This window comes from Aulonocara sp. 'chitande type north' Nkhata Bay, linkage group LG17 (assembly GCF_057382095.1).
Source record: "Aulonocara sp. 'chitande type north' Nkhata Bay isolate Kocher_YH1m ecotype deep benthic linkage group LG17, A_spYH_male_GT1.1, whole genome shotgun sequence".
Taxonomy (NCBI): domain Eukaryota; kingdom Metazoa; phylum Chordata; class Actinopteri; order Cichliformes; family Cichlidae; genus Aulonocara; species Aulonocara sp. 'chitande type north' Nkhata Bay.
This window is the reverse complement of record NC_141360.1, coordinates 36136529-36161882: the sequence shown is the minus strand read 5'-3', so window position 1 is coordinate 36161882 and position 25354 is coordinate 36136529. Positions and strand designations below refer to the sequence as shown.

General features: G+C 40.5%; 2 protein-coding genes across 2 annotated transcripts; one reads left to right on the top strand and one right to left on the bottom strand.

Moving 5' to 3' along the window:
• The first annotated feature begins 700 nt into the window (after nucleotides 1-700).
• atxn10 (ataxin 10) lies at nucleotides 701-12951 on the top strand. Its single transcript, XM_086270479.1, has 11 exons — nucleotides 701-853; nucleotides 1410-1601; nucleotides 1918-2003; nucleotides 2541-2637; nucleotides 2743-2907; nucleotides 3005-3085; nucleotides 3314-3470; nucleotides 3640-3757; nucleotides 3982-4163; nucleotides 8160-8223; nucleotides 11009-12951. Exons 1-11 carry the CDS (start codon nucleotides 723-725, stop codon nucleotides 11191-11193), a joined length of 1458 nt encoding a protein of 485 aa, XP_086126605.1. The 5' UTR covers nucleotides 701-722; the 3' UTR covers nucleotides 11194-12951.
• A 1-nt stretch (nucleotide 12952) lies between these two features.
• Nucleotides 12953-25354, bottom strand: wnt7ba (wingless-type MMTV integration site family, member 7Ba). The gene is made up of 4 exons (XM_086270480.1): nucleotides 25082-25354; nucleotides 23730-23956; nucleotides 18469-18740; nucleotides 12953-15567 (listed from the first exon to the last, which is right to left on the bottom strand). Exons 1-4 carry the CDS (start codon nucleotides 25162-25164, stop codon nucleotides 15088-15090), a joined length of 1062 nt encoding a protein of 353 aa, XP_086126606.1. The 5' UTR covers nucleotides 25165-25354; the 3' UTR covers nucleotides 12953-15087.

The window sequence follows — 25354 nt, the reverse complement described above, 5'->3', positions numbered from 1 at the left end:
ATCTAAAATTTGCCACTCTACATGGAAATCACAAAGGCTTGTTTTGCGGCTTTGCAGCTGCAGTTGCAGTAGCTGTTCTATAAACTATCTGGGTTGAATGGATTGACATTTGAACTTTTCAAATGTTGGTTTTGGTGAATGGATTTGAGATGTGAATGCAGCTGCATCCTATAGCAATTTTAGGGAGGTTATAATGGGTACAAAATTAGACTAGTGTAAATAGAGTTTGGTCTCTCTATTTAAAAAAAACAAACAAATTTAGTTAGTTTTCCAAGAAAACAAAATAATTGCAGTTAGTTTTACATTTAAGTCTATGTTTTATTTGTTTTATTTTAGTCAACTAAAATGTTATTTCATATGTATTTTTAGTTTGTACCTTTTTTTAGTTAACTAAAATAACCTTGGTCTCCAGAAGCTTGATGGCTCTCATCAGTTCTATTTTTACTTCTGTCTTTCTCAGTGCTAAGTGCTTAATCAAATCATTACAGTGAAACACAGAATAGTTAAGTCATTTTTACCCACAGTTTTATCCAAAAACACATGAAAATTCATTCTGTAGAGTCTATTTGCAGTCACAGCCTTCATTACACAGCAGTCTAGGAGACTCTTCTTCAACAAGAAAACAGCAGCACATGCTCAGTCCCCGCCCCATACTGATTTGAACCAATAATGTCTTAAAGAGTTTTCCGGACGTCCCGCCCACAAGCGTGAAACAGGCAAACATGGCAGCTTCCACCGACATCATTTTGGGGACCTCAGCGTCCATCGCTGGCATTTTAAATGAAAAACACGGACCTGAACACTTGCAGACTTTAAAAACATTTACAGCTGCGCTGCGGGATGTCGAATACAGGTGAGGTCTGGGTAATTTATTTATGTTTTATACGGAAATGGGCCGTATCAGTGCGGTCCGGCTAAGCTAGCAGTAACTTGAAAATACCCAACTGTCAACTACGCACAGCCAAATATAACGGCACGCCCGGTTTCTGAACTCAGACCTAATAATTGTCGCTGCAGCATAAAAAAACAAAACTAACACATATCAGCAGTATAGCTTCAGTACGTGGTTTTGTACTAAAAGCACATTTTTAAGCATTACTGGCATTGTTTTTCCTGTGCAGGAGCTAACTCTGCTTATTAAAATTTAACGGCCTGTGCACGTGACATTATGCTCCCTTCTGTAGAATTTGTAGCACAGGAGTATCCCGCACATTTGGATTCAAATTGTGAACTTCATTTTTATTTTTTTCTTAATGGAAAAAAGACAGTGTTTCACGCAAGATCCAGCTAATGTAGTGCAAATACCGCGTTATTAACTACATCTGTGTTTTATATCTGGTGGTCTCCCAGTGAGAGTACTGCAAATGAAATGAATATTGTGTATTTGTTCACCTGTTTGTCGTTGTCAGAGATGCTGTGGAGGAGAAGACATTCTCCACTCTTGTGAAGGTCCTGACCAGACTTTGTGAAGAGCTGCAGGCTGCCGGCTTGGACAGTGAGGATGTGCAGACCTTTACCCTGCAGCTCCAGCTGACCGCAGAGTGCTTCAGAGCTCAGAGGAACTCCTGTGTCCAGAGTATACGTAACCAGAGTCTGCTCAGGTATCCCCGACATCACAAAGCAGCATGAGGGGGATCTTTCAGTAAATACAAATTAATTAAGTAAACAATGGTCATAGAGTTTAGTGACTGATTTATTTGGAAACTCTGCTAAAAATCCTTCTTGAGCATTTTTCCTGCTAAAACTTGGCAGTTTATGTTTAAGGAACCTGTACAATTATATCTTTGCAATTGCAGGATTTGTTGAAGTGCTATTTTTGCAGTTTATTATAATATTATGTCAAAGTTTGTTAGATTATTGGGCACCTCCTTTCTTAAGACAAAGAAACACTTGACATAATGTGTCTTTGTCAACTAGGGAACTTGGTTTCATTGATGTATCCCTCAAACTCCTGAGATTTTTATCTACTGTAAATATGGAGATTCCAGATACCATCTTCGAACGTAAGTCTAAAATTCAGCTACTGATGCTTAAGGTACAGTACTTATGTGTTTTTCCTTTGTCCCTTTCAAAGCCAACTAAATTGTTTTGAAGTGAGCTATAGAGGTTGTTAGAGATGGAAGTAGATTGTGCTGTTTTTGTCTTGTGGTGCTCAAATTGTAAAAGAAATTATGACTTTGACTAGTCAAAAAAATATTATGCCTTTTGTGTAGGCAGTTTCATATAAGAACTATTTTCTGTCAACAGTCTACATCCGCCTACCAGAAGAAGTGTGCATCCAGCTAATATTACAACTCAGGTTAGGGGAGGATGTCATTAATGTTTACATCCTGTCACGATGTCACTATCAAGAGCTGTTTTTCTTTTTTCTTTTTTTAGGGTTCTTTGAGTTTTACAAGAAACCGTTCTGTCAAGTTCTTTTGTATTCAAGAGTAGGCAAAAAACTTTAACAGTCTAGAGGGACATAAAAGCAATACACCATGGAGGAAAATGAATGTTGAATGTTTTTTCTTATTTTTGATCGGTTTTCTGTGGCTCAGCTCTTCGCTGTGGCATCCAGTTTCTTGGTAACTTGGCTGTTGGTAACCAGTTGTGCAAAGATGACATTTGGATGATAAGCTTCCCAGACCTTTTCCTGTAAGTTCTGTGTGCCAAAATCTCACCCTCATCTTTTTGTTTGACTCCAAAATCACATGCAGATTCTATATTGGTAATTCTGTCAACCCGAACGTATCCAAACAGGCAGCTGCTTAGCACTGACGATGAGAAGACCGTGAACTACACCTCGATGGTAATCCACACATGCCTGGATGAGGCCAAGGTGGAAGATTTGTCCAAGCCACAGAACATTGAGCTGGCTCTCAGGGTGATGGAGCTCTGCAGGACTCAGCCTGAGCTGGACTGGACGTAAGTGCATCATCATGGTACTAACTTGAAAACTGTTGTTATGCATTAAGGGCATATTTAAGTGCTACTTTCCCTTTGCTATTTATTGATTTTTCAGAGTGCTGATTGCAACACAGCATTTCCTGAAGTCTTCATCGCTGGTGGAGAACATGTACTCTGAAATGTCTCACCATGATAGGTACTTCATTTTTGTTGTTTGGACAAAAACATGAACAATTCATTCAAACAGAATTGTAAAAATAAAGATATGGTTAAATGTATGCTACAACACCTTTCAACCTATTATTATTTTAGTTTGTTTGGTTTTTGCACTGCAGAGAATTGATGCACAGAATAGTGGTAAAAACAGCTAATATTTAAATAAAAACTATAGATGCTTCATATAGATGTACATTTTGTTTTTCAGAGTTACTTTATTAGAGCTACTTTTAGCCCAGCTAAGAGAGGAGGGCTCAGAAGACTGTGGCATCCCTCCCAGTGTGGCTCATTTCCTGGCCACTTCCTTCCAGAAAGGTTGTGGTGCTGTGCTCACACTTGCTACGGGTTCTGCGTCCAGTGATGAGGTACAGATCATAAATTCAACACAATTTCCACGGGTTTTTCACCCTGCGTTTGTTAGTCTTACCCTGTGTGAAATGAATTAACCTATGTTTCAGTCATTTTGACTCAGTATTGTGTCTCAAAAGATTCTTACTCTGTGGACTGCCCCCCGTTTGTTGCAATCCCCTGCAGGTCCTGCAGGAGGCACTAACAGTGATTAGTCTGCTGGATGTGCTGTGTGAGATGACCTCAGACCACAAGCAGTTCATGTTCCTACAGGATCATCCAGACCTTCTAGTAACTACTGTTGGTAAATGAAAAACAGCCATTAAGTCAACAACCGAGCAACAGCAGACATTAAACAGCCCGCAAAGTCCAAATGCTGGAAAGTTTGAGGTTTATCATTTAATCTGTTTCTTAAAGGAGAAAAGCAGAATCTCATTTGTCAAAATCAGCTATAATCTGAATAGCTTTATGCTGCTTCTCAGAAGGTGTTCTGCTTTTCCTGTTGTCTGTCACAAACTGTCCATGCAGAGCTCCTGGAGCAGGTACACGCCACTGGGAAGGCCAGTAAGAATATTTTCAGTGCTGCTCAGAACTTCTCCTTCAGTGGAGATGGAGACTCTTCTTCTTATTCTCCTGTCATCAGCTTTAAGGCACATCTCATCAGGCTCATTGGAAACCTCTGCCACAGCAATACCAACAACCAGAACAAGGTTTGGACAAATGAATGAGTGCAGGGATGGAAGTTTGTGGTGGTACTTGATAACAACTGTGACGAAGAGTGAATGAAAATTTTGCTGTAAGCCATAATTTCCAGATCAGAGGTAGCTCAATGTGCTGAGTCATATTTCCACTTGTCCTCTGTCTTTCCTTGACCTAAAAATCTTACTTCTGCACCTCAGAGTCCTTCATATGCTGCCATTTTAAATATGTTGAGAATTTACATACAGTATTTCATGATTATCCTATTCGTGGGACATAAAGAGAACTTTATGTCTGTCTACCTATCTGTCAGAGACAGACACAGAGTCTTGTACTTAAATCTGTCACATCTGAAGCGTTTCTTTAAGTAAAACTTCAAAATAGCTGCCCAAATAAGTACCCGGAGGCATTTTGAAATAACTGTTAGGTGGGGAAATCTGCTCAAGCACTTTAGCTATTTTTTTCTATCTATCTAGTAGGGGAGAGGAAAAATCTATGCAGTATGGTATCACAATATTTTCCTTGCCATTATTGTCAATAGAGGTACAGCAAAAAATCTGTATTTTATTAAATAATACTGTGAGGATACTTCGTAAAAGATGGCTTATCTCATGCACCATCTTCATGAGATAAATGTTAGCTGAGCAAACAACGCTACCTTCTAATTCAGAGCAAGCTAATGACTCAGTCACAGTAAAAATAGGACAGCAACCATCTTGCATCTACAAAAACATAGCTGGCTGACTGATGATTGTATTGACTTTTTTCATATTGTACTAAATGGCTGCGCAGAGCTTAACAGTCATGACCACTTTTGGTCACAAGGTGATTGCACAGGTCGCCTGATAGGAAGCTGTTCTGCAAACGGTTGCAGTCTGACTTGGAATGACTGCAGTCACTCTCTGAGAGATTATTTTAAATAATTGCTGTTTAATTTATAAATGCAGGAAGACTACCAACACACTACTATGAGTCTGAATGAGCACAATTTGAGGGGACTTGACTCAGCTGAGTGGTTGCATTCTGGTTATATTCCTGTAGAACAGGAAGGTTGCTGAGAGCAAATGTGATACTTAAATGTTTTTTTTTTTTGTCTATGCAGACTGCAACAGACAGCACTATGTGCCTATTTATTACAGATAATTGCTGTATTGTCAGAAATGGGTTACATGTAATTGCTTGCTTGACACCATGTAATTGTAAAGTGACAGGAGACGGACTCTGTCCGGCAGCATGGATGGCAGGTTTCGGTGACAGTGTTTGTGTGCTTGAATATCTCATTTTGCACTAAAAAAATAACTGAAGTGAGATAACTTTTGTCAGTATCTTTTTATCCGAAAAGAAAGTTAACTTTAGGACATCATTTTCGGCTACAAAAAAATAAATCACAAAATATGTTATTGCAACACTCAGCATATTGCAAAATGTAAAACATCATATTGTCATGATATCTTATCACGTGGTGCCTGTTGATTCCTACCTGTACGTGCTAGCTGTGAAAGATGAGCAGCGGTAAGGTTTTATACGTGGGAATATGGATATTCTCATCATTAGTAAATGTCGGTGCTTATATGCTTCTCTTCCTTGTCTCTCTCCCATCCTCAGTAGGAGGAGGTAAGACACAAGGACGAGTCAAGTGAAGGAAGCGGGGAGACACATTAGCATATTGAAAATTGCCCAAAGCCTCTTTGGTTAGTTTTATAATATGTACTGATAGTTCTGTCAGGAAATTATGGTTTAGAACAATTATCGAATTTAGAAAAGGAAAATATTTACAAACCCTAAAATTTTAATGTTTTTCTTTGCTTACATTTATTCTAGCCTGCTGGTCTGCCCTTCTAATGCGATCCTTGGTCTCCTAGCATTTAAACAAATACCCTTAATCAGTCCAACACAGTTGGAGGGTCAAAAGTGTAAATGTGACTGCGAGGTTTGGGAGGCCGACCTGAATTAGTTTGCTTTGTTTGACCTCTCCACTAAATGATCATGCTCAGAGGCAGGTTTTAGTAAATGGGCTGCTGCATGCAACCTCAAACCAAATCTCCTGAGGAGTGCAAACGAGTGCAAAGTCTAATTGAGCGAGAGGCTGTGGGTTCTTTCAACACAACTCGGTTTTCCACTCAAATGTGAAACATTAGCTTCTTGTTTATTTTAGAAATCTTATCAGTTTTTCTCAATTGACATCTTTCAGCATGCAGCTATCAGCGTAAAGCACAGATGGGTAATAAAGCAGACAGTATCAACATCACTTTGTAGACTCGGTTGTACTTAATAGGAACAGATTTGTGGAATGCTTGTGGGATGGCCACCCTCAGTTGGCCCCTGTATAATATTTATGGATGCTGATCTGTGGTCTGTCAGTGGTCAGAAATCACCACGTATCTGTTTTCACCCAGATTTCTTCCAGTAAACCAAATGTCGTTCTGTTCACCTTTGGGAGAGATTGTAATTTAAGATGTGCATGCAAAGCGAGGAACTGCTTGTGCCGGACTGAAAGTCAGGGTCCAGCTGCTTGTTATTCATCCCTTTTATGAGTTTAAATATAATTTCAGTAACTTCAGACAATGATTCCTAAAGTGGAAAACGCAGACCTGCGTGCTCTGTGTTTCTTTGACAGTGTAAATGACATTTCCATTTTCTGTAACTCAGCACTTTGTCTTGTTCTGTTGCTCCAGTGTGTTTGGAGAGTAACCGCAACGGCGTGCGGAGGGCATCAGAAAGCAAATACAACAATTAAGCCTATAGAATGAGATGATAAAGAACAGATTGTCCTGTTGTGGTGCTCTTAGACTAACCCACAACCACACTGCTTTGTTTGCATGGATGTGAGGCTCTGCTAAGGGCATCTCTGTACTGTTCCTTTGTCTGCTGTTTCTTAACTCGAATCGTGAACCTCGATAAACGTCTCACAAATTCTTTCAGTAAATCTTGGATATAAAGTATCTGTTGTTTAAGTAAGTTTATACAGATTTATTTCCTCCTGAAAAAGAGATATAAAGTAACTAGAGACTGTACAGCAAGACCTTTTGCTATAGTTTTGTTCACTTAATAAGTCATCTCATTAAGAGTATCTGGTTTTATTCTTGCATAAACAATAGACAGTTTGTGGTCTTGATATGTAAATGTTTTTACTTCAGTAGATGCTGAGTACTGATCCAATACCAGTGTTAAATTAAAAATAATGTGTTATTCAAGTTGGTCCAGTTGACATACCTGAGGTATGAGTGGTACTGGTTGATTTTTCAAGAACAAAATTGATGTGCTGAGCTGTAGTAGCTGCAGTGACAGGGATGGACAAGACTGGGAAAGAGTACATCAGAGGGACAGTTCAAAGTTAGAGACACAAGGCTGAGCTGGTTTGGACATGTGCAGAGGAGGGACAGTGGATATATTTCATTAAAGATATTGACGATGGAGCTGCCAGCCTGGAGAAAAAGAGGAAGACCAGAGCGAGACGATTCATGGACGTAATGAAGGCGGATCCACAGAGAGGTCTGGTTTAAAAAGAGGATGCTGAGGATAGTTTGAGATGGAGGTGGATGGAGCAGCCAAAATCATTTTGTATCAAGCTATATCAGGCTCTATTTTTTCCTGATTTTGGAAAGTAGAATTTGGGAATAAATGACCTCCAAGGATAAATATACTAAATTGGCATTTGACGATTTATTTACACTGGTCTCATATTGGTTCAATGTGAGAGTCATCAGGCAGCTGCTTACTGCTGTCATTTATAGTTGTGCTAGTTTTGCCTCATTCAGCTCTGTTTCACTGCGAGTACACCTGCTGAGCCGACAGGTGAAGTGATGATAATGAATCAAGTAGTCAACAACGCCTCACGTTACGTTACAGTAATATGTTACCATTAAAGTTGAACAAACAACAGTGAAAACAAGCAAAAGAAATTGGGTAATTAATTCTAATTCATTAGAAGGTAACACTGTGAAATTAGCTGGGGACCTGGCAGCTGAGTTACTCTATATTTGATATCATTTTCTTATATCCCATAGGTGCGAGAACTTGAAGGCATCCCCCTCATCTTGGATAACTGCAACATTGACAGCAACAATCCTTGTATCCTTTCTGTGAAGTATAAATATGAAGCTGTGGTAATGTAGCCATATTTCATGTTTATTTAAATCATTCTTCATATTTAAGCAAAAAGTTTGTGGGCTCTTTTGCAATTAAGCTTTGTATATTTGTACAGTAAAGGTAGTGGGCTTGCCTGCACAACTTTGCATTGAGCTTTAATTGTTGCAGCATGTACTGGCTGGCAAGGAAAGAGTGCCGAAATGTGAAGAGAGTTATGTTGCTGTTAGGGGTGGGTTTTTATAATCGATTCATCGATTAAAATCGATTCTGGCTTGGATAACGTAAAATCGATTCATTAAAATCCTGAATCGATTTTTTAATATAAATTTATTTTGCCCAAAATGCCAGAATCTCAGGTGACATCTCACAAAATTTTAAGAACCACCAAACAGTTAAGACAGTAAATGAGAGCAGGAACACGGATTCTGCACATAGACTTAAACACACAGCGCGACCCGCGGATCAGAATCAGTTAGTTGTCGCCTTTCTCACGGTCAGGGCTGAAAGCCGACAGCTCGCTGATTCTGATCTGTCGGCGGGTCCGCGCTTTGTGTTCACGCCCTTTATAAGCCGATTCTAAAGCTGTTAGTTTGATCTCTCTCCAAACAATATTGACCGAACCAGCAGCAAAAGAAGATCCAAACGCTTCACATAAACATCGTCATGAATTCACTCTGACTTTTACTGTTTTGCTTCCACCACGATGCACAGCTCTCTCTCTCTCTCTCTCTCTCTCTCTCTCTCTCCCTCTCTCTCTCTCTCTGTACTTCAAGAACAGTTTCCCTTTCTTCATTATTCGCTTGCTTGTTACGCACAAGTCTACTGTTGTTTACAGCGCTGTCGGCCGCTGTTTTTTTCCCTTTTACATTCTTCCGAAAAGAAAACCTCATTTCTGCTGTTCAATACTGAACAAATTTAAACTTTTTAAAATTATTCAAAATGCAAAACGCTTAGCCGTGTCTCTAATAAAACCGCTGTAACGTCAGAGGTGATGTTCATATGTTGATTAATGGTTTTCTTTCGTTTTTGATGTACTGCAGAATATTTTTATAAAATCCCAGGCCAGGAAAATCGCCTTCATGTTTTTCTGTGTTTTATCTTCAGCTACTTTGACACAAAGGCATCTGCTGTGACGCTTACACCTGTGATAAAGTCTTGCGTGTGTCAGCTTCCTTTTTATTGATACAAAAATATGTAAATGTACTGATCTGAATTATAATATTTCTGACTGTCAAAATTTCCCAGATTTAAATCGAATCGAATTAAATCGAATCGTGGATCGAATTGATTCGGGACCTTGTGAATCGGAATTGAATCGATTCTAGAAATCAGTGACGATACCCAGCCCTAGTTGCTGTGCTTGCAGATGGTTGACAGTATCATGTGATGGGTTGCAGTTGGTGTTAAAATGGCTAATTCAACATGCAAATTTTGTTTTGTAAACTTTAAATCCAGTTTAATACACAACCAAAGTAAAATGCTAAACTTTCTTCTTCTATCCAGTGGAGTTACACTTTATTGGGCTTGATTCAATTAGCTGATGGGTACCAGCAGACCTTGGAAGAAAGAAAATAAACAGTTGGTACACTGCGGAGCTCCAGTTTTCACTTATTTATTGCACTAAAAGAAAGTGACGCTTCCAGCACCGCATTCATCAGACCCACAAACCCTGACTTTAAACTGGAGGGAGCTCACACATAATGTATCTTTGTCACAACTTTTTGACAGTCTTTGAGAAAACGCATATGTCTTCAGGTCATTGATTTTGTTCCCATGTTTATCTTTCATGTCTGCTTACCGACACATCCACACACACAGAACCACAACCCAGTCTATCTACCATTACATCCAAAATGTAGTTATCTAGAAAAAAAAGTGTGTATGGGGTGACCTGAAATGCAAAGTATACACAACCTGTCTGCAAACCCGTTTGTTTGTTAGGCTGTCTTTGAAGTCAATGACCCAGGGAAAATAAAAACTGCTCATGAGTTGAAAGAGCTTGATCTATTTTCCAGGTTTTGTTGGTATTGTATTTTCTTTCTATAACAAATCATTTCCTAGATCCATCTTGCATGACATCTACTACCTTGTAGCGCGATGCAAAGTTGTTGTTGTTGTTTTTTTTGGCTTTTTTTGGGAGGGGGGGGGGATGCAAACTCACCGGCTTTTATGTACAAATATACAAAACTTAATTCCAAAAGAGACTGAATAAGACCACAAATTTTGATTTAAATTGATGCAGCAGTGTTAAATGGATGCTTGTTTTTAGGCAATAGTAATGTGTTTTGTTTTGTTGCTCACTTTTAATCTGTTCAAAATCATCCATAGTTCTCATAAACTTGGCTGTGGTGTAACCCCTCAGTTTGTCCTTTGTCTGAAATGAGTAGTTTCAGCTATTCATCTCTCTTTAAACCTGGTTTCTTCTCATTGGCTGCCCCTTGGAAACACAAGGTTTGAAGAGCAGGTGGGTGGGGCTGCTTTTAGCCTTACTGTATTATGGAGATCCCCTCTCTATGAGAAAGCCAGAAACTGATTCCCAAGCTTTTGTCTAACAAGGATTGCTTCCACATATGCTGACTGTATTATTTGTAACGTTTCCCATCTTTAATATGAAGATCTACCTCTGAAGCTGTATAAATATGAGGAGAAAATAAGGAAATAATAAGTCATTGAAAAATATGTTTAAAAATAAAAGATGGAACAGCTGCATGTTCCACTCTCTAAAGCAGAAACTTTGACATTGTTGTCCTTAACCGGGCATCTCTAGTCATCAGCCAGTGGGCAATCTTCACCATCAGGAACCTCCTGGAGCACAACTCGGAGAACCAGAAACTGATTGCCACTTTGGAACGCTGCGGCACAGCTGACTACTCCGCGCTCAGGGAGTTGGGTTTCCTGGTGGAAGAGCGAGATGGAACCTTGCTGCTCAAACCTGTGAGGAAAGACTCCTAAAAAAACATCTGTGAGGAGAAAGAAGGTCCTCAACCCATAAACAGGTTTCCATGTAAAGTAGAAGGGAATACATGAAATGTGTACGCTAATGGGTGAACATGCAGCTTGTGTTAAAAGCCTCATGAATGTTACCAAGTACTTAAGCAGCTTCTTCAGGTTATAGGCCTGCTTAGTATTAGACAAATATTATCTGCGCCTGCCCAGGATAGCTAACAGTCACACTGCTGCCCACACAATAATCAAAAAAGTGCGATCAGAAAAGTATGTATTATGCTCTATAACGTACTTTTCTACCTCAGTAATGCTGGTACTCAAGCCTAAACTATTATGTAAACAAAAGATCTGTGGTATAGAAGCAGAGGTCAGGATGCCAGGAGCTCTGGCTTTGTCTTGATCCGAGTCTGGGAAATGAGTTTGTTAGTGGCGAGCTCATGCTGGTAACTTTTGGCAGGGCTGATGCTTTGCGGTTTAATCCAAAGACAAAGAGCACTGCAGTATCCTGGCTTTTTGCTTTTCACAGACACAGATGATACCAGCAGGGGTTTGGGTTTAATCCCAGGCCCATAGTGACTTCTGCAGTAACCATGAAACAGAGAATGACCAAAACATGATGTAATCTACCCCCTCCCTGCCTTACCTAATTAAATGGAGGCATCTTGGTCATGATATGAAGACCTTGTTCAAGTATTTCCAATATCCACTTATCTACACAGATATGGTATTCACGATATTATAAGCTAAGGCGATTTAAGGGGGAAATGCAGTAATACAAATGCATGTGTCATTATTTAAAAACAAGGCCCAGTGTGTTTACCGTGTTTTTGCTTGCCTTTCCAATTATTCTTGTTTTAGGATTATAACAGTATTAGTTAAATACTTAACATAGTTTTGTGAATTTCACCCTAATCTTCTATTTCTATCCATTAATGATTAAAACTAAGTCATTAGAGAGATCATGGCATGCAGGATGAGTTCTAACCATTCTAGAATAACACCAACTTACACTTCACAATACTTTGAGCAATCTATTATTTATTATACCAGACTCCGGAGACTTTTCCGGGAATATTTCATCAATATTGTATTTCCTGTTTAGCTGTAGCCATGTTTGGTCTGCTGACCTGTGATAGCAATTCTACATCAGTAGGCAGTAGATAAAAACATACTGGAATTGTGCATCTGCAGAGCGAGTGAGAGGAATCGGACCATAAGCATTAGTTTGCAGAATGACATCCCTCCTGCTGCTGGGTAAGCTGAACGGTCCTGACAACTCAACAAAGCAGCGCTTTATGCGCCTGCCAACACCCTGCTCCACCCTGTTTGCTCTGCACCTGATTTTTTAATGACAAAATGTGTTGAAACAATTGGTCGGACTCTCCTCTCGATCCGCCAACATAGTGAAGGGAGCTTATGGGGTTCCGGTCCCCAGGATTTCAGACGGCTAACAAAACAGCTGTTAGTCGCACTTGACTGAATGGCTGCAATGCTTTTCAGCCTCACAGGAAAGAGCCTGTGCAAGTCAGCCTGGCTGAATGAGGTGGCATGGCTGCAGCCATGTGGTCATCTCCTAACACATTAGTACCACATTGGTCAAGGTCATGATTTCTTGTTTCCCATGTCAGCATTTTACACCACAGGCCTCTACTATAATGTACTTGTGCCTTCTGGTTGGGGTTTCAAAGCTTCATTTTCTTTGGGTCGTACTATGAGGTTATGAATAATGAGTTTAATGCATAATAAAGGACTGCGTGTATCAAAGAGCTCTTTGTTTTTATTGAAATATTGTTGGCCTTTTGTGACACAAAACAAAAAAGCTAGAGGTGCCTTAGAAATTTTATTGGTAAAAAAAAGAATGAAATACAACTGTCAATGTTTGTGTTGCAGACTCTAATTTTGCAACAAAACAAATAAAATACAGATTTAGTTAAATTTCTTTAAGTTATAGCTATGCTTTTAGGAAACTGTTAACCAAAAGCACCATCAAGACAAATACAAAATACTTGCACTTTGTTTTACACTACCCATGTACTGTCTATAAGCACCTTCCATGTACCTTTTTATTTTTTTATAGGGGACCTATTATGCTTGTTTTCCAGCTGCATATTATAATACTTGGACTCTAGAGTAGCTTTGAGTGATTCACAGTTCAAAATAATCATCATTTATCTTGTATTCATCCATTTCCTTTAATAAAACCCTCTCATTAAGTCAACTTTCTTCTGATTGGATGCCAATTTACAATGCCATTTACAAATACAAGATTTGTCCCTTAGATGACCATATTAGGATGCCCCCTCTCAGTGAATACTACACAGAGTCGAAGTTGGAAAAACACACTAAAACTAAGTGTTTAGTGCAGTCTGAAGCAGGATTTCAGGCTTCATTAATTGAAAACCTTTCCATGTTTAATATGAGCACCCACCATTGTAGCATTATATATGTGATAGAAAACAAGGAAAAGCACAATAGGTCCACTTTAATAGTGGTTTCCACTTGCCTTTGCATTACTTTGATTTGACAACTAACTATTAGAGCCCACTCTGAGTTATGAAGGATCATGTGAAGATAGACGATCTGGTCAACTTTTGATAAAACATGTAGAATATTTACAGTTTAGGAACCTTGAAGAAAAACAAAAATTCCAAATAACTTAAAGCTTTTCAATCTGTATACAATGATGTCAGAAAGCACTCCTAAATAGTGACTTTCTTTCCACCTTAAATGACATAAAGTGCCACGTTCCTCATATAAAAATATACTCTTCAAAATGTTTTGTAAGTTATATAAAGCCTAAATAAACATTTCTGAATACATTAAGGGTTCTGTCCAAAAATAGCTTTGAGGCCTTTGATCCTCACATACCCTCTTCCGTGTGGTTGGGGTACATGCCATCCACCCAGGCAGGCCTAAACCGCGCTGGAAGGCCTTGTGTAAGCACAGACCATGAATGTGGAATTCCACGTCTCTGCCGTTCATGGGAATGCTGGATGTATCTGAACCTGATTGCACCTCTATAGAGTTCCAATGAGGCTTACATGGTTTTCACAGAAGTCAAGAGCCTTCCAAAAACAAAACAGTGAACACAGTCAAGACGAGGTGCCGTTCAAACTGACAAGTACGGTGTTTAAAAGTACTTCATGTGTATTTTTCTGCCTCTTTGGTTCTTGGCATAGGAAAGCATCGGCGGTGAGTGTATGTCCATGACCCAACAGCTCCCCAAAGTAACCAATGTCTCATGACATAAAAAAAGAAAACATAACCACGTGAGTGCAAAAAAAGAGAATAAAGCACTAGTAAGTTGCCCTTTATGGGAGGAAAAAATGGAAAAAGATCATTTTTGCTGTTTAGTTGCTGTAATTGAGCTTCCATATGACAAAACCATTGTGGCCCGCATGAATTAGAGAGAGGAAAAAAAATGCCAGAGCACGTGAATTTGCTAACCATCCTCTAAGTGTGAAAAATATTTTGACATAAATAATTCATTTTCAGTGTTCAAACTGAGTACAGTGTAGAGCTGAACGCATTCCGCTGCAATCTTACTTCATAGTATTTCCAGTTAGCGTGTTCCAGACGTTTTCCAAGATCCAACAGTCGCCTTTCTCTTCTTCTGTGGAACATCTGTAGGATACGTCACTGATATTATCTTAAAAATCCTTTCACTGTCATGTCACTTTTACTCTAGCATGCAAGCAGTTACGTGTCTTAAATATTTATGTCTGTTGCTCCCAATCAAATTCCACTTTGTTTTCCATTCCAGATGGGATGTCAGAATGTGCAAAATGTAATAAATACCTCCAAAATTCTTCACTTCCAATTCCAGCTTCTCATATTCCCTTCCCTTCGTACCCTTGTCCCTTTTCCCTTCCTTTCTCGGTACCCTGCCTCATTGTTTCCTCACTTGCAAGTAAAAACCTCTGATTTCTCACTGCATGTGTTGCACTTGACGAAACAGCACCAGTGGAACTTGCAGTTGCACTGCCAGACTCGCGTGTAGTGGTGTGTGTTGTGACCCCGACCACAACACATCACGTTACAGCCGTCTGCGAGGCTCGAGGTGCCGTTGCACAGTCTTCCTCTTGTCCCTGTGCTTCCTGTGGCCCTGTCCTCTTCGCAATAGTTGGGAGAGCGCTCCAGGTACACCAGGTCTGTGTCTGTGGGCTTTTGGTAGCCTCGAGCCTGTTTGAGACGCAGGAAGGAGGGTTGGCGAAGCCGCGTGGCTCGAACTGGCTCTACTTGAACTGCATCGCTGTAGCGTTCCTTCAGCAGGTTACCGATCTCTCTGAAATTTGGCAGGGTGATCCAACAGGTCTTAGTAGTACAGGAACCAGATACACCATGACACTTGCACTCTAGCTTCATTCTCTCCTCCAGGATCTGAGCGCACAGAGAGTAGATCTTAGGTTGGTACACATTAATCATGGTGGTTAAAAGCCTAATCAGTAGGATAAGTAACAATTAACAATAAAACTTGGCAAAGAACTTAAGAAAGAGTATTTTGAAAACACAGGTCTTACAATAGAAACTCAATGCAATAAAAATGAATTACACCTGAGATTGCTTACACACAAGAAATCTCATTATCATGAGAACAAACTGAGTAAATCCTTGACTTCCAGTTGGCCTAACTGCCGGAACATCCCCCACTCAAAATAAGTTAAGGGAACATTTGGTCATCAAAGTCAGTTAAACTTCATGGATATAAACTTGCCCATTTAGAAAGCAAAAACCATTCTGATTTAATCTGCTTTAGTGCCAATGAAAGTGACAACAGGTGCACTGGAGAGCCAACAAGACAGTCGCCACAAAGGGAATGGTTTTGTAGGTGCTGGCCACAGACCATTCCTCTCTCCTCATCCCACCTGACTGAATTTTCTTCAGTTTTGGCTACTGCTAGTGTCCTCGGTGGTGCTTGGGGGTGCTGGTATGTAAATCCTAACCCATTCAGGGTTGATCCATCCAAGAAGGGTTGCTGTATTTCCCAGCACACTCTCAACAATGTGGAGGAGATACCAGGAGATGGACCGTTACGCGAGGAGAGCTGGACACGGTTGTGTAAGAACATCAACGCACTAGCAGGTCTGGTATCTGCTCCTTTGTATGAAGAGGTGCAGGAAGTTCACTGCCAGAGCCCTATAACATGAACATGAAAGCTATTTATGCATGTTTTTCTGAGCAAACACTGTCACACTGAGCACATGTGACAGATGCAGAAGAGTATGGAACTGGTGTGGCAAACGTTACGCTGCCTGCAACATCATACTGTATACAGGGATGAGGATAAGGAGACAGCAATGGTCTGTGGGCATCACCTGCAAAACCATTCCCTTTTCGAGGATCGTCTCCACATGTTATCACTTTGATTTTAATCAAAGCAGATAAATTCATTCAAAGTGGTTCATGCTTCATAACTGAAACTTTAACTGATTTTTGTGTTATACTATGATAATGAAGTGTTCCCTTAATTCTTTTTTTTTTTAGCAGTGTTGATCCCCCACAGCCCTTTTAATGTTGAAGCTATGGGCTGTCTGTCTGCTTGGCTGCTTTATGGCTTCTTATAGAGTAGAATTGCCAAAGGAATTGAAAAATAGGTTGGAAAAACATGGAGAAAGATCAGTAACCGACTCAAAAGCAGTCAAAACACAGCTGCAGCACTAATCAAGAGTAACAGAGCCAGCCATAGTGCCACTAACCTCCTGAAATATCACCACAGACCATAGTCTGTAGACTAGTTAAAATCTGAGAGGTAACTTTTGAGCCTCTGTTTATCTTATCAGTGAAAGTCAGAGTTTGTGTGACATCTGAGACATTGCGAAAGGACGGTGCACACTCTAAGGATGACTTCCAAAAAAGGTCCTGCTTGCTCTTCCACACAAAAATTGGTTTTAGGAGAGCATTCTTTGGTCAGATGAAGCCAGATACATTTATTTGCCTTAGATAGGTTCCAATGTGTTTGGCGCAAACTCGTCCGGGACCCCCACACCAGCAGTGAAGCTCCAAGGTGATACGGGGCTGAATGAATGCAAAGGAGGTTGAAGAGATGACATTTATAGATGGGCCATGGCTACCCGTGGAAATCCCAAAATACCGGCTGACAAAATGACTGGCAGAAGACGAATATTCCAGCATGATAATCATCCAAAGCACACAAAAGTTTCTAAAGGAAGGAAAACTCAAAACTATGACCAGGCCAAGTGTATTGCCTGATTGGAATCCAGCAGAACACCAACAGCTGAAAGAAATGTCTCTGAAGAACGGCACAGCATCTCATCAGAAATCTGTGTGACACCGATATTCTTCATGCCAAAACGGATCGAATCTGTTATTAAAAGTTGCTGCTCTGGTTTCCTGTATTTTGAATAGAATCGGCCTGTTTTTAATTTCACATGAGAACAAACACTTGACCATTCAACTTAAAAGTAAGCAGCTAGTACAAGTTCATCATTTTGAATAATTCGACATTTAATTGACGTTGCGCGGGGGTGTACACACTTCTGTGTGTTGCAAATGGTCATTTTAAATTTGCAGGTCCATTGCTTAAAATGCTTAATAGCATTCGCTCAGCCTTCAAGTCTGTCTGTTCTGGTGAGCTGGGTTTTCTGTGGGCACTTCAACTTTCAGCACAGCAACATATAGGCCAACTTTATGTCAAAACCTGGGGAAAATAACTCATACCCCCGAACTGTAGTCTCTAATTAACTTTACCTTTGCTGAGACCACAGAATAGCATGTCAGCCCGAGAAAACTGACCAGAGCCGTTGTGCAACCATGCATGTATAGAGTTACATTGTGGTTTGAGCCAGATTTATATTATATTGCCATACAAATATTTTCAGATGACAAAATTGACAGGTGACTGTTTGCCTTGGTGACCGAGCTGTATTTTGTTTTCGATGCATTTTCAATGTGAGATGACTTAAAGCTCATAATTACATCATGTTGTAACTTGTTTGTCTACAGCTCTGGTCTTAAGAGAAACTCTGTCTTTCCCCTCGTGGTTATCGCATTTTTGGAAGTCCCTCCAGTCGGTTCAGTATTTGTGGTGGCGCAGAAGTGTGGTCTTTGGTGCTGCCGCTGAGAAAGGAGGCGGGGGATAATATCCTCAACTCTGACTTAATGCTTAGTAATTCATTGAATGGGCTGTAGGCCTGTGGCACAGCTCTATTTAGGAGTCGTCCTTACCAACGCTCACGTTTTATGTCACACATCGTTTAATTATTATTTGCTTTATTGTTTAGTTTACAACTGGTCAGATAGAGTTTTGTGATCATGTGTTACCTTTCGCCCGGCCTCATTGTTGTGCAGGTTCATCAGCCTCCGGGCGTTTTTCTTGATCTCGCGGGCGTCCATGAAACGCCGCGAAAACTCCACGCCGTATTTGACATCAGCTGAGCAGCCTCCCCATTTCCAGCCCTCCTCCTGGTCATTGTAGCCCTGCTTGTCCTGGTCACAACCACACTGGCTCAGATTGCCTTGGCTACACGCTGCGGTTACTGCATGGGCAACTCCAGCAGCCGTGATGGCATAAGTGAACGCTGCTTCCCTGCTGCCTGAAGAAATAGAATCATGTTAATATACCGAATCCATTGTTATTCCAATATTAGGTTCATAGAGATGCTGATGGGCGTGAAGGAGGCCATCATTAGTCTGAAAAAACAGACCTATCAGAGAGACAGCAGAAACTTTAGGAGTGGCCAAATCAACAACCTGGTTCACTCTTAAACAGAATATATGCACTGGCCAGTTCAGCAACACCAAAACCAACACAGAAGAAAACTGAAATATATGTTTACATGGTCAAGAAAAACCTCTTCACAACTTCACAACAAAGTCAAGAACAGGTGGACCTGTTGCTGTTGTCAAAGTCTACAGTCAAGAGATGCAAAAATCTAAGAATCAGAGTGTTTACACTAAGGTGCAGATTGGTTAGGAAGACCAGATTAGACTTTCCCAAAAAACATCAAAAGAAACCTGCAGAGTTCTGGGAAAGAAATCACTGGACAAATGAAACCAAGATGAATTTGTACCAGAATGATGGGAGGAGAAAAGTATGCAGAAGGAAAGGAACAGCTCATGATCGAAGCGTACCACACTATCTATCAAACATGGTGGAGGCATTGTTATGGTATACTGCAAAAGCAACCCAAGAGTTTCTCCAGGCAAAGAGAATGGTCAAATCAGTCACCTGATCTTAATGTAGTGGAACATACCTTTCAGCTCATGAGGACACATCTGAAGGGATTTTTAACATTTCTACTTGAAAAACTGAATTGAACTGAGCATTGAAAGATTTAACAGAGAACCCTTCAATACTATATTCATTTTTATCAAGGCAGCAACCTGACAAGATGTCAGAAAGACATTATTCTCTGTCTTTCTGACATCTCTTCAAATGCTCTTAGCAAAAAGTGTTGCTATCAGGAAAAAGTTGGGCTTAAAGACAATATAGCATTCAGCATTTCTGGACTGTGGCCCATGTTTGTAAGCTTAAAGGCTTTTGTCTTGACCCATTGAAAGTCACTTCTGATGTACTGATTCCTTGACACTACCAAGTCACTCCTTTTAGCTAATTAGCCCTCTGCTCAATTAGAGGTTATGCAGACCTATGGTAGAATTACCATGAGGTCACCAAACCGCTGAAGATCTATTTTCTCGGGACACCTTAAAGCTTCAAGGATTCCTCCTATTAGGCTTTCAAGGGGTAAAGAGTTAAATCAGGACCTCTCCAAAACTAGCGTTCTTTTTTGAAAAAAAAAAAAAAAATCATTTGAAAACACATTTTATGTTTTTGGCTTTTAAACTAGGCTGAATATTTGGCATTTGCATATGCATTGCTTGTCTTGTTTTAACTTTTCCTTTTTATTATTATTTTATTCTCTTTTAGCTGTGAAGTCTGTCCTAAGGTCCGTCCAAGTAAAGCTTGGTCACCGTGCATGCTTTGTAGTGTCCTTCTTCTGTTTTTTTAATGATTTGATTTGACTTGACGTCAAATAACACGCAAGGCAAAAATAAAAGAAAACACTTCTGTGTGGGCAGACAAAAGGCCTTTCAATTTTATGGGGTTACCCCAGCAGCCAAACATTTGTTGCATTTCACGACAAGTTCTCTAGTCCCTCGTTTCCAGCTTTCCGGAAAAGGCAAAAGCCCTCAAAATGTATTGATGTGCAAAGCTGGGTTGCTGCTCTTTGGCTTTAGAGAAAAAAAATATTCACTGCTTTAAGGACATGATTAAATATGAAAGAGAGCAGTGGTGTATAACAGTATTTGTTAATGCCTTCCGTAAATTTACTGTAAGAGGCAAAATAATGAGCCTAAGAGTAAAGGCACAGTTTCATAACTCCATCTTTTCTCCGTAAGCCTTGTTTCATGCTCCATCGCTGATCTGCACAGTTAGTCGGTAACTGTTGAAGCAGTGATCACCATGGTGAAGAAAACACAAGTGACATCTACTGGCTGACTGGAGGAGCTTCTTTTTTCTTTAAAGATCAGCACTCGCAGTTACTTTGCTTAATGTTTTTCATCAATGGGATTTCTCACGCAGCTCAAGTGTCATTCTGTCTCTGTCTTAGGCGGTCCGCATCATTCCAGCAAATGATACCGCTGTGTGTTGCATGTTGAAATAATCTGTGGCCAGGCTCGACTGAGATGTGCCCATTTCCAAGCTTTTTGCGTGTCACCAATTGAACTTCAGAATAAACACGTTGATATTTATGGGGTGGGGGAGGGGGGCAGAAAGGGGATGGATTTATTGGCACAGAAGCTGGTAACAGGATATCCCCGCTCACCAATCAGGATAATGCCGGGCCTCCGTTCTTCTGAGCAGCCCCAGAGTATTAATCCATGGCGTCTCTGGTGGAGGCGATTCTAATGGCGCGCCTCCAACCTGACAAACTCGCTCTCGCAAACCATCAGGCCTGCGGTTCGCTCGTTCCATAACTCAAAACAAACTCTTTAGTCGTCTCTCATCAGGCTGAATCTGCGACCCATTCGGATATATTGTATGGTTGAGTCTTTCTCCAGGCATCAGGCGCATTCAATAGCCAAACAGCCATCTCTTCGCACTGTGATTTGTTTTGATTGTACAGCAGTGCATGCAAGGTTCCATTGTTGCCATCCAGCTGCTGGAGCTGACTTCAATTAGTGGTTTTGCATGAATTTCGCTGGTCTTTCTCAACATTTAATGAGTTCACAGGCTCAGCAGGTCAATCAAATAAAGTGGTGGATGGCACATTGGCCACATGAGAGGGGGCTAAGACCCTAGCTCACATTTCTGTCTTTAAGACTAAAGAAAATGGGTAAGAATCAGGTGACAGATGTGTGTGATTTTACAAGAAATTATTTTACAACCCCCCCTCCCCCCAAAATATCTAGAAAGCTCACACATTTGTTGCAGCCTGCTAACTAGTTTACTTCTTATTAAAATAAAGTCTTTTAATTGTTCCTCATGGAAAGGGCGCGAGGATCAAAGTAAGGTCTAGAGCGTCTCTCTGAGTCTTGTTCACACACCACAAAAGAAAAGAGACATTTCCTCTGACAAAAGAAATAAAGCAATCCAGACGTCTCGTCTGCCCGTCTCCCATGTTGAAGAAAGTGATTGCTCCCAGAGATGCTAGATTAAACGTGCATCCAAACCCACAGCGAGACCGCAACAAAACAGCTCCAACTACAATGTGATTTACATGAGAGGTTCACATTAGGAGCAAACACGCTCCTGTGAGGAATAAAACTGGGAAGAATGTGGACTAAAAGCGGGGAGGTGTGTTCGTGTCTGTGTTTATGCATCGCTTTCAGAGATGGACCTAAAGCGAGGCTTCACAGAGAAAGTCTTTGCCCCATCAACCACGATGCATGGCAAGCAGAGTCGCTTAAATCCCCTTTGGGAATACTAGCAAAGCCGTTAGAGTTGGAGTTTGTTCATTCATTGTTCTCTCGTGTGTGGAGCTCCAAACAGAAATGCCTTCATCAGTGCTCCAACTTTTTCCTCTCAGCGCTGACAATAGTGACAGGACGTTCAAAGGCAACACTAGAAGAATGAGAAGAGATTCTTGTGGCAAGAAGAATGGCTTCGTCTACGCACTGATGTTCAACTTTCAGTGATGGGAAATCTTGGCTGGGCTTGGTTTGAACAGTCCACCTGTTATCACATCTATCATTTCCACCTGTTGGACCTTATTTAATTTAATCAGACTGTTGTAAAATGTTAGCCAATAAACTTTCTTCTGTCACCTTTTTACTCTCAATAGGTCATATTATATTAAATATTGTCAATCTGTACTTGATACTATGTCAGTATCTCAAACACCCCTGTCTCGTCCTTGAAGCCGTTCAGTCTCAGCCTACTTTTCACATATTCTACAATCTACAAGCAGCAACCTCCATGGTAGAACTGGAAGTGTAAAACACTGCTGTTCCTCTAAAGGCCACTAGGGGCTGACTCCAAAAGATACTCATGGTGAATAAGTCGGAAATTGTGATTTGGAAATTTTTTGTGGAAAACCCCCTCAACTTGGATTTACCATTCAGAAAAGTCGGAGCAGACCAACATACCCTGAGATGGCAGCAATAAACATAAACAGTAGAAAAACGGTAAACTTCTCATCTGTACTACCACTATTCTGTATTTTTGACTCACTAAATAAGCATTTTCAGAGCACTCAGGCTCTATCCATGAATGTGTTTTGTAACACAAAAAAATATATGCATTATGCAGTGTTGCTAGTAATACCTGCATGGCTCTACCTTGCTAAGAACCAAAACAAATGCTGTTTTTCCTGTCTTTTTCTGGAATGTGCTAACTCTGGAGTGATGTCACTCCCAAGTTTTTGACTAGAACGCATACATCAGTCCATACTGACTCGGTTTTGAAATAACCAGCATTAAAGATGAAATTAACAATGTTTAGAGCATGATACGAAACACGGATTAAGTCTCTAAAGCCAATTTTCCTCTTCATAACAACTGTCGGAAAGCAGAATATTTCCTAACTCACCTGTTTGGATCTTTTTAAGACTTAAAATTTGGGACACGGCCTCTTTGATTGAAATGAGCATTGACACACCTCTGCTAAGTTACTGAGCTGAGATTCTTGGTATGTTTGCACTAATGGTGTATACATAATTTCCTTAGGCATTATTAAAGGATTCTGATTCTGGTTATCTTGGGATTAACTGACAAACTATTTTGGCCAGCTGTGATGTCTATCTCATGAAATATTTTTTGCTTCAGTATTAGAAATTTAAATTCTAGCATATGTTAGTTAGCACAGATTTTGCAGGTTCGTATAGCAGTATATTTTGTGGCTGTAGCTTGCTAACCAAGTATGCTACCATTAGCTGATAACTTATTTATTGACTTGCTTGTCTTTATGTAGTCACCTCTGGCTCAAAAAATCCAACATGGTGCAAGCAGAACAAAAACTTATCTACAATCTTTAGGTAACCATGCAGTGGCTGCCTCCATCTTTTGCATACAGTCTATGTGTCTATGCAGAGAAAAACTGTTAATACTTCTTGTAGAAGCTGACTTTCAACCAGACTGACCTACTCTCAGCTCTTGTCCAAACACGGTCCTCTCTCCCAGGGCTGAGCAGTTCCACCGGCCGTAGCGGAACTGGTACTGACACTCGTTGATGCCCAGCTGGGCACCTTCACCAATGACGATGATGGCATCGGGGCGACTCTGACAGAGGGCTCTCTGACGTGGGGCCAGTCCAGGTATCTTGTTGCAGATGATGTTGGCACCCAGAGCTACCACAGAAGACAACGCCCTAGGCAGAGAGTAATGGGGCTTAGTGAGAGAGAACAATAGAAATTATGGAACTGAAATCTGAGTGAAATCAGAAAGATTTGAATTCTTCCCCCAACTTAAACCTTGCTTGGGTATCAAGATGTTATTGTCAAGAGGAGAAATGGGTACATTTGTCAAGATAACTAAATAAAAACATAAGTCTTATCATGTTTGATTTAATGGACTCTTATATAGACATAAGAAAGTGCCGTATTTAATTAGAAAAACTGGTTTTCAAATTCAGACATTTCTGTCCACCTCTCTTTCTCTATATTATATAAAACATGAACCAGCACAGCTACTTTAAGGCTTCAGAACCTGCCCTTAATATGAATGAGAGGCATGTATGGTGCAGCAATCATTCTCTCTGTGAGGGTCTGGGTCTTTTAATGTTGTAAGAAAAGAGCTCATTACATAGGCCTGGGCCTGTGGGCAAAGCGTGGAGTAATCCAAAAATGAGGCTTTTCCATATGCTGCTTTCCAATTATGGCCCTTGTCTGACGAGGTGCTTCTATGACAAAGTGGTTCTGGTGTAATGTGTAAATCCACGAGGGCAGGTCATCTCATCAGCGGCGCACACACTAGGACGTGCACAAATCTTGCCGATTAAATATTGGCTACATGCATACACTCAAGCGAATTCATTCAATCTTTATGACTCAATATGAGACGGAAAATGACACACGTGGCCATATGTTGAAGGAAAAATCCACAGCTCTTGTTCCTTGGCAGTCTATGATAGGATAAAATGAAATTAACTGTACGTCACAAATCACGCATTTCCTCCCCATGTTTCCCGTATATTGAGGGACTGGATAGTCCAAATTTCATTTTACCTCACTTTCTAAAATAAAATCTCTGCCACACCAGAACGAGATGCAAGCACGAGTCGGATTTCTTCATTTTGCAAAGTCAAATGCTGAGCTAAAAATAATAATCATTATAATAAAAAAAAAAAAATCAGCTGTAATAAATAAACACCTGCACTAAAAACAAAACTTCGCTCTCTGTTAGTCCAATTTCCCTGTGCGTAATTGGCTAATTTGCGCACAAGGCACTACTACCTGCTGGAGAAATTACATGTGTTCATTCAGAAGAAACCTACAGGTAGCTACCGCTGGTGAGGATGAGGAAGATCTGTGGGTAGTAGACGGACAGCAGCGCACTGCGAGATGAGATGATGAGCATGGTTGCGCATTGAACACAGCTTGATTTGCTCGCTTGGGTTTAAGAAAAAAAGGGAGAAGAAGAATTGAGAACAAATGTATCCTTTTTTTAGAGTCCACGCAAATGCAGAGCTGTTCGTCTTCTTTAGCTAACGGAGCCGTGGCTGTCGGCGGCTGTTCCCAGCTCCGCTATCCGTGTGTTGTTGGAGATG

Bases quoted from the DNA above. Each gene is read 5' to 3' on its own strand.
- wnt7ba (XM_086270480.1), bottom strand. From the start codon at position 25,164: ATGCTCATCATCTCATCTCGCAGTGCGCTGCTGTCCGTCTACTACCCA. The intron at 23,957-25,081 runs GTAGGTTTCTTC...CTCTCTGCCTAG, and splicing joins CTCACCAGCGGTAGCTACCT to GGCGTTGTCTTCTGTGGTAG. The intron at 15,568-18,468 runs GTAACACATGAT...CTGTGCGCTCAG, and splicing joins ACAATGAGGCCGGGCGAAAG to ATCCTGGAGGAGAGAATGAA.
- atxn10 (XM_086270479.1), top strand. From the start codon at position 723: ATGGCAGCTTCCACCGACATCATTTTGGGGACCTCAGCGTCCATCGCT. The intron at 2,908-3,004 runs GTAAGTGCATCA...TTGATTTTTCAG, and splicing joins CAGCCTGAGCTGGACTGGAC to AGTGCTGATTGCAACACAGC. The intron at 3,471-3,639 runs GTACAGATCATA...AATCCCCTGCAG, and splicing joins GTTCTGCGTCCAGTGATGAG to GTCCTGCAGGAGGCACTAAC.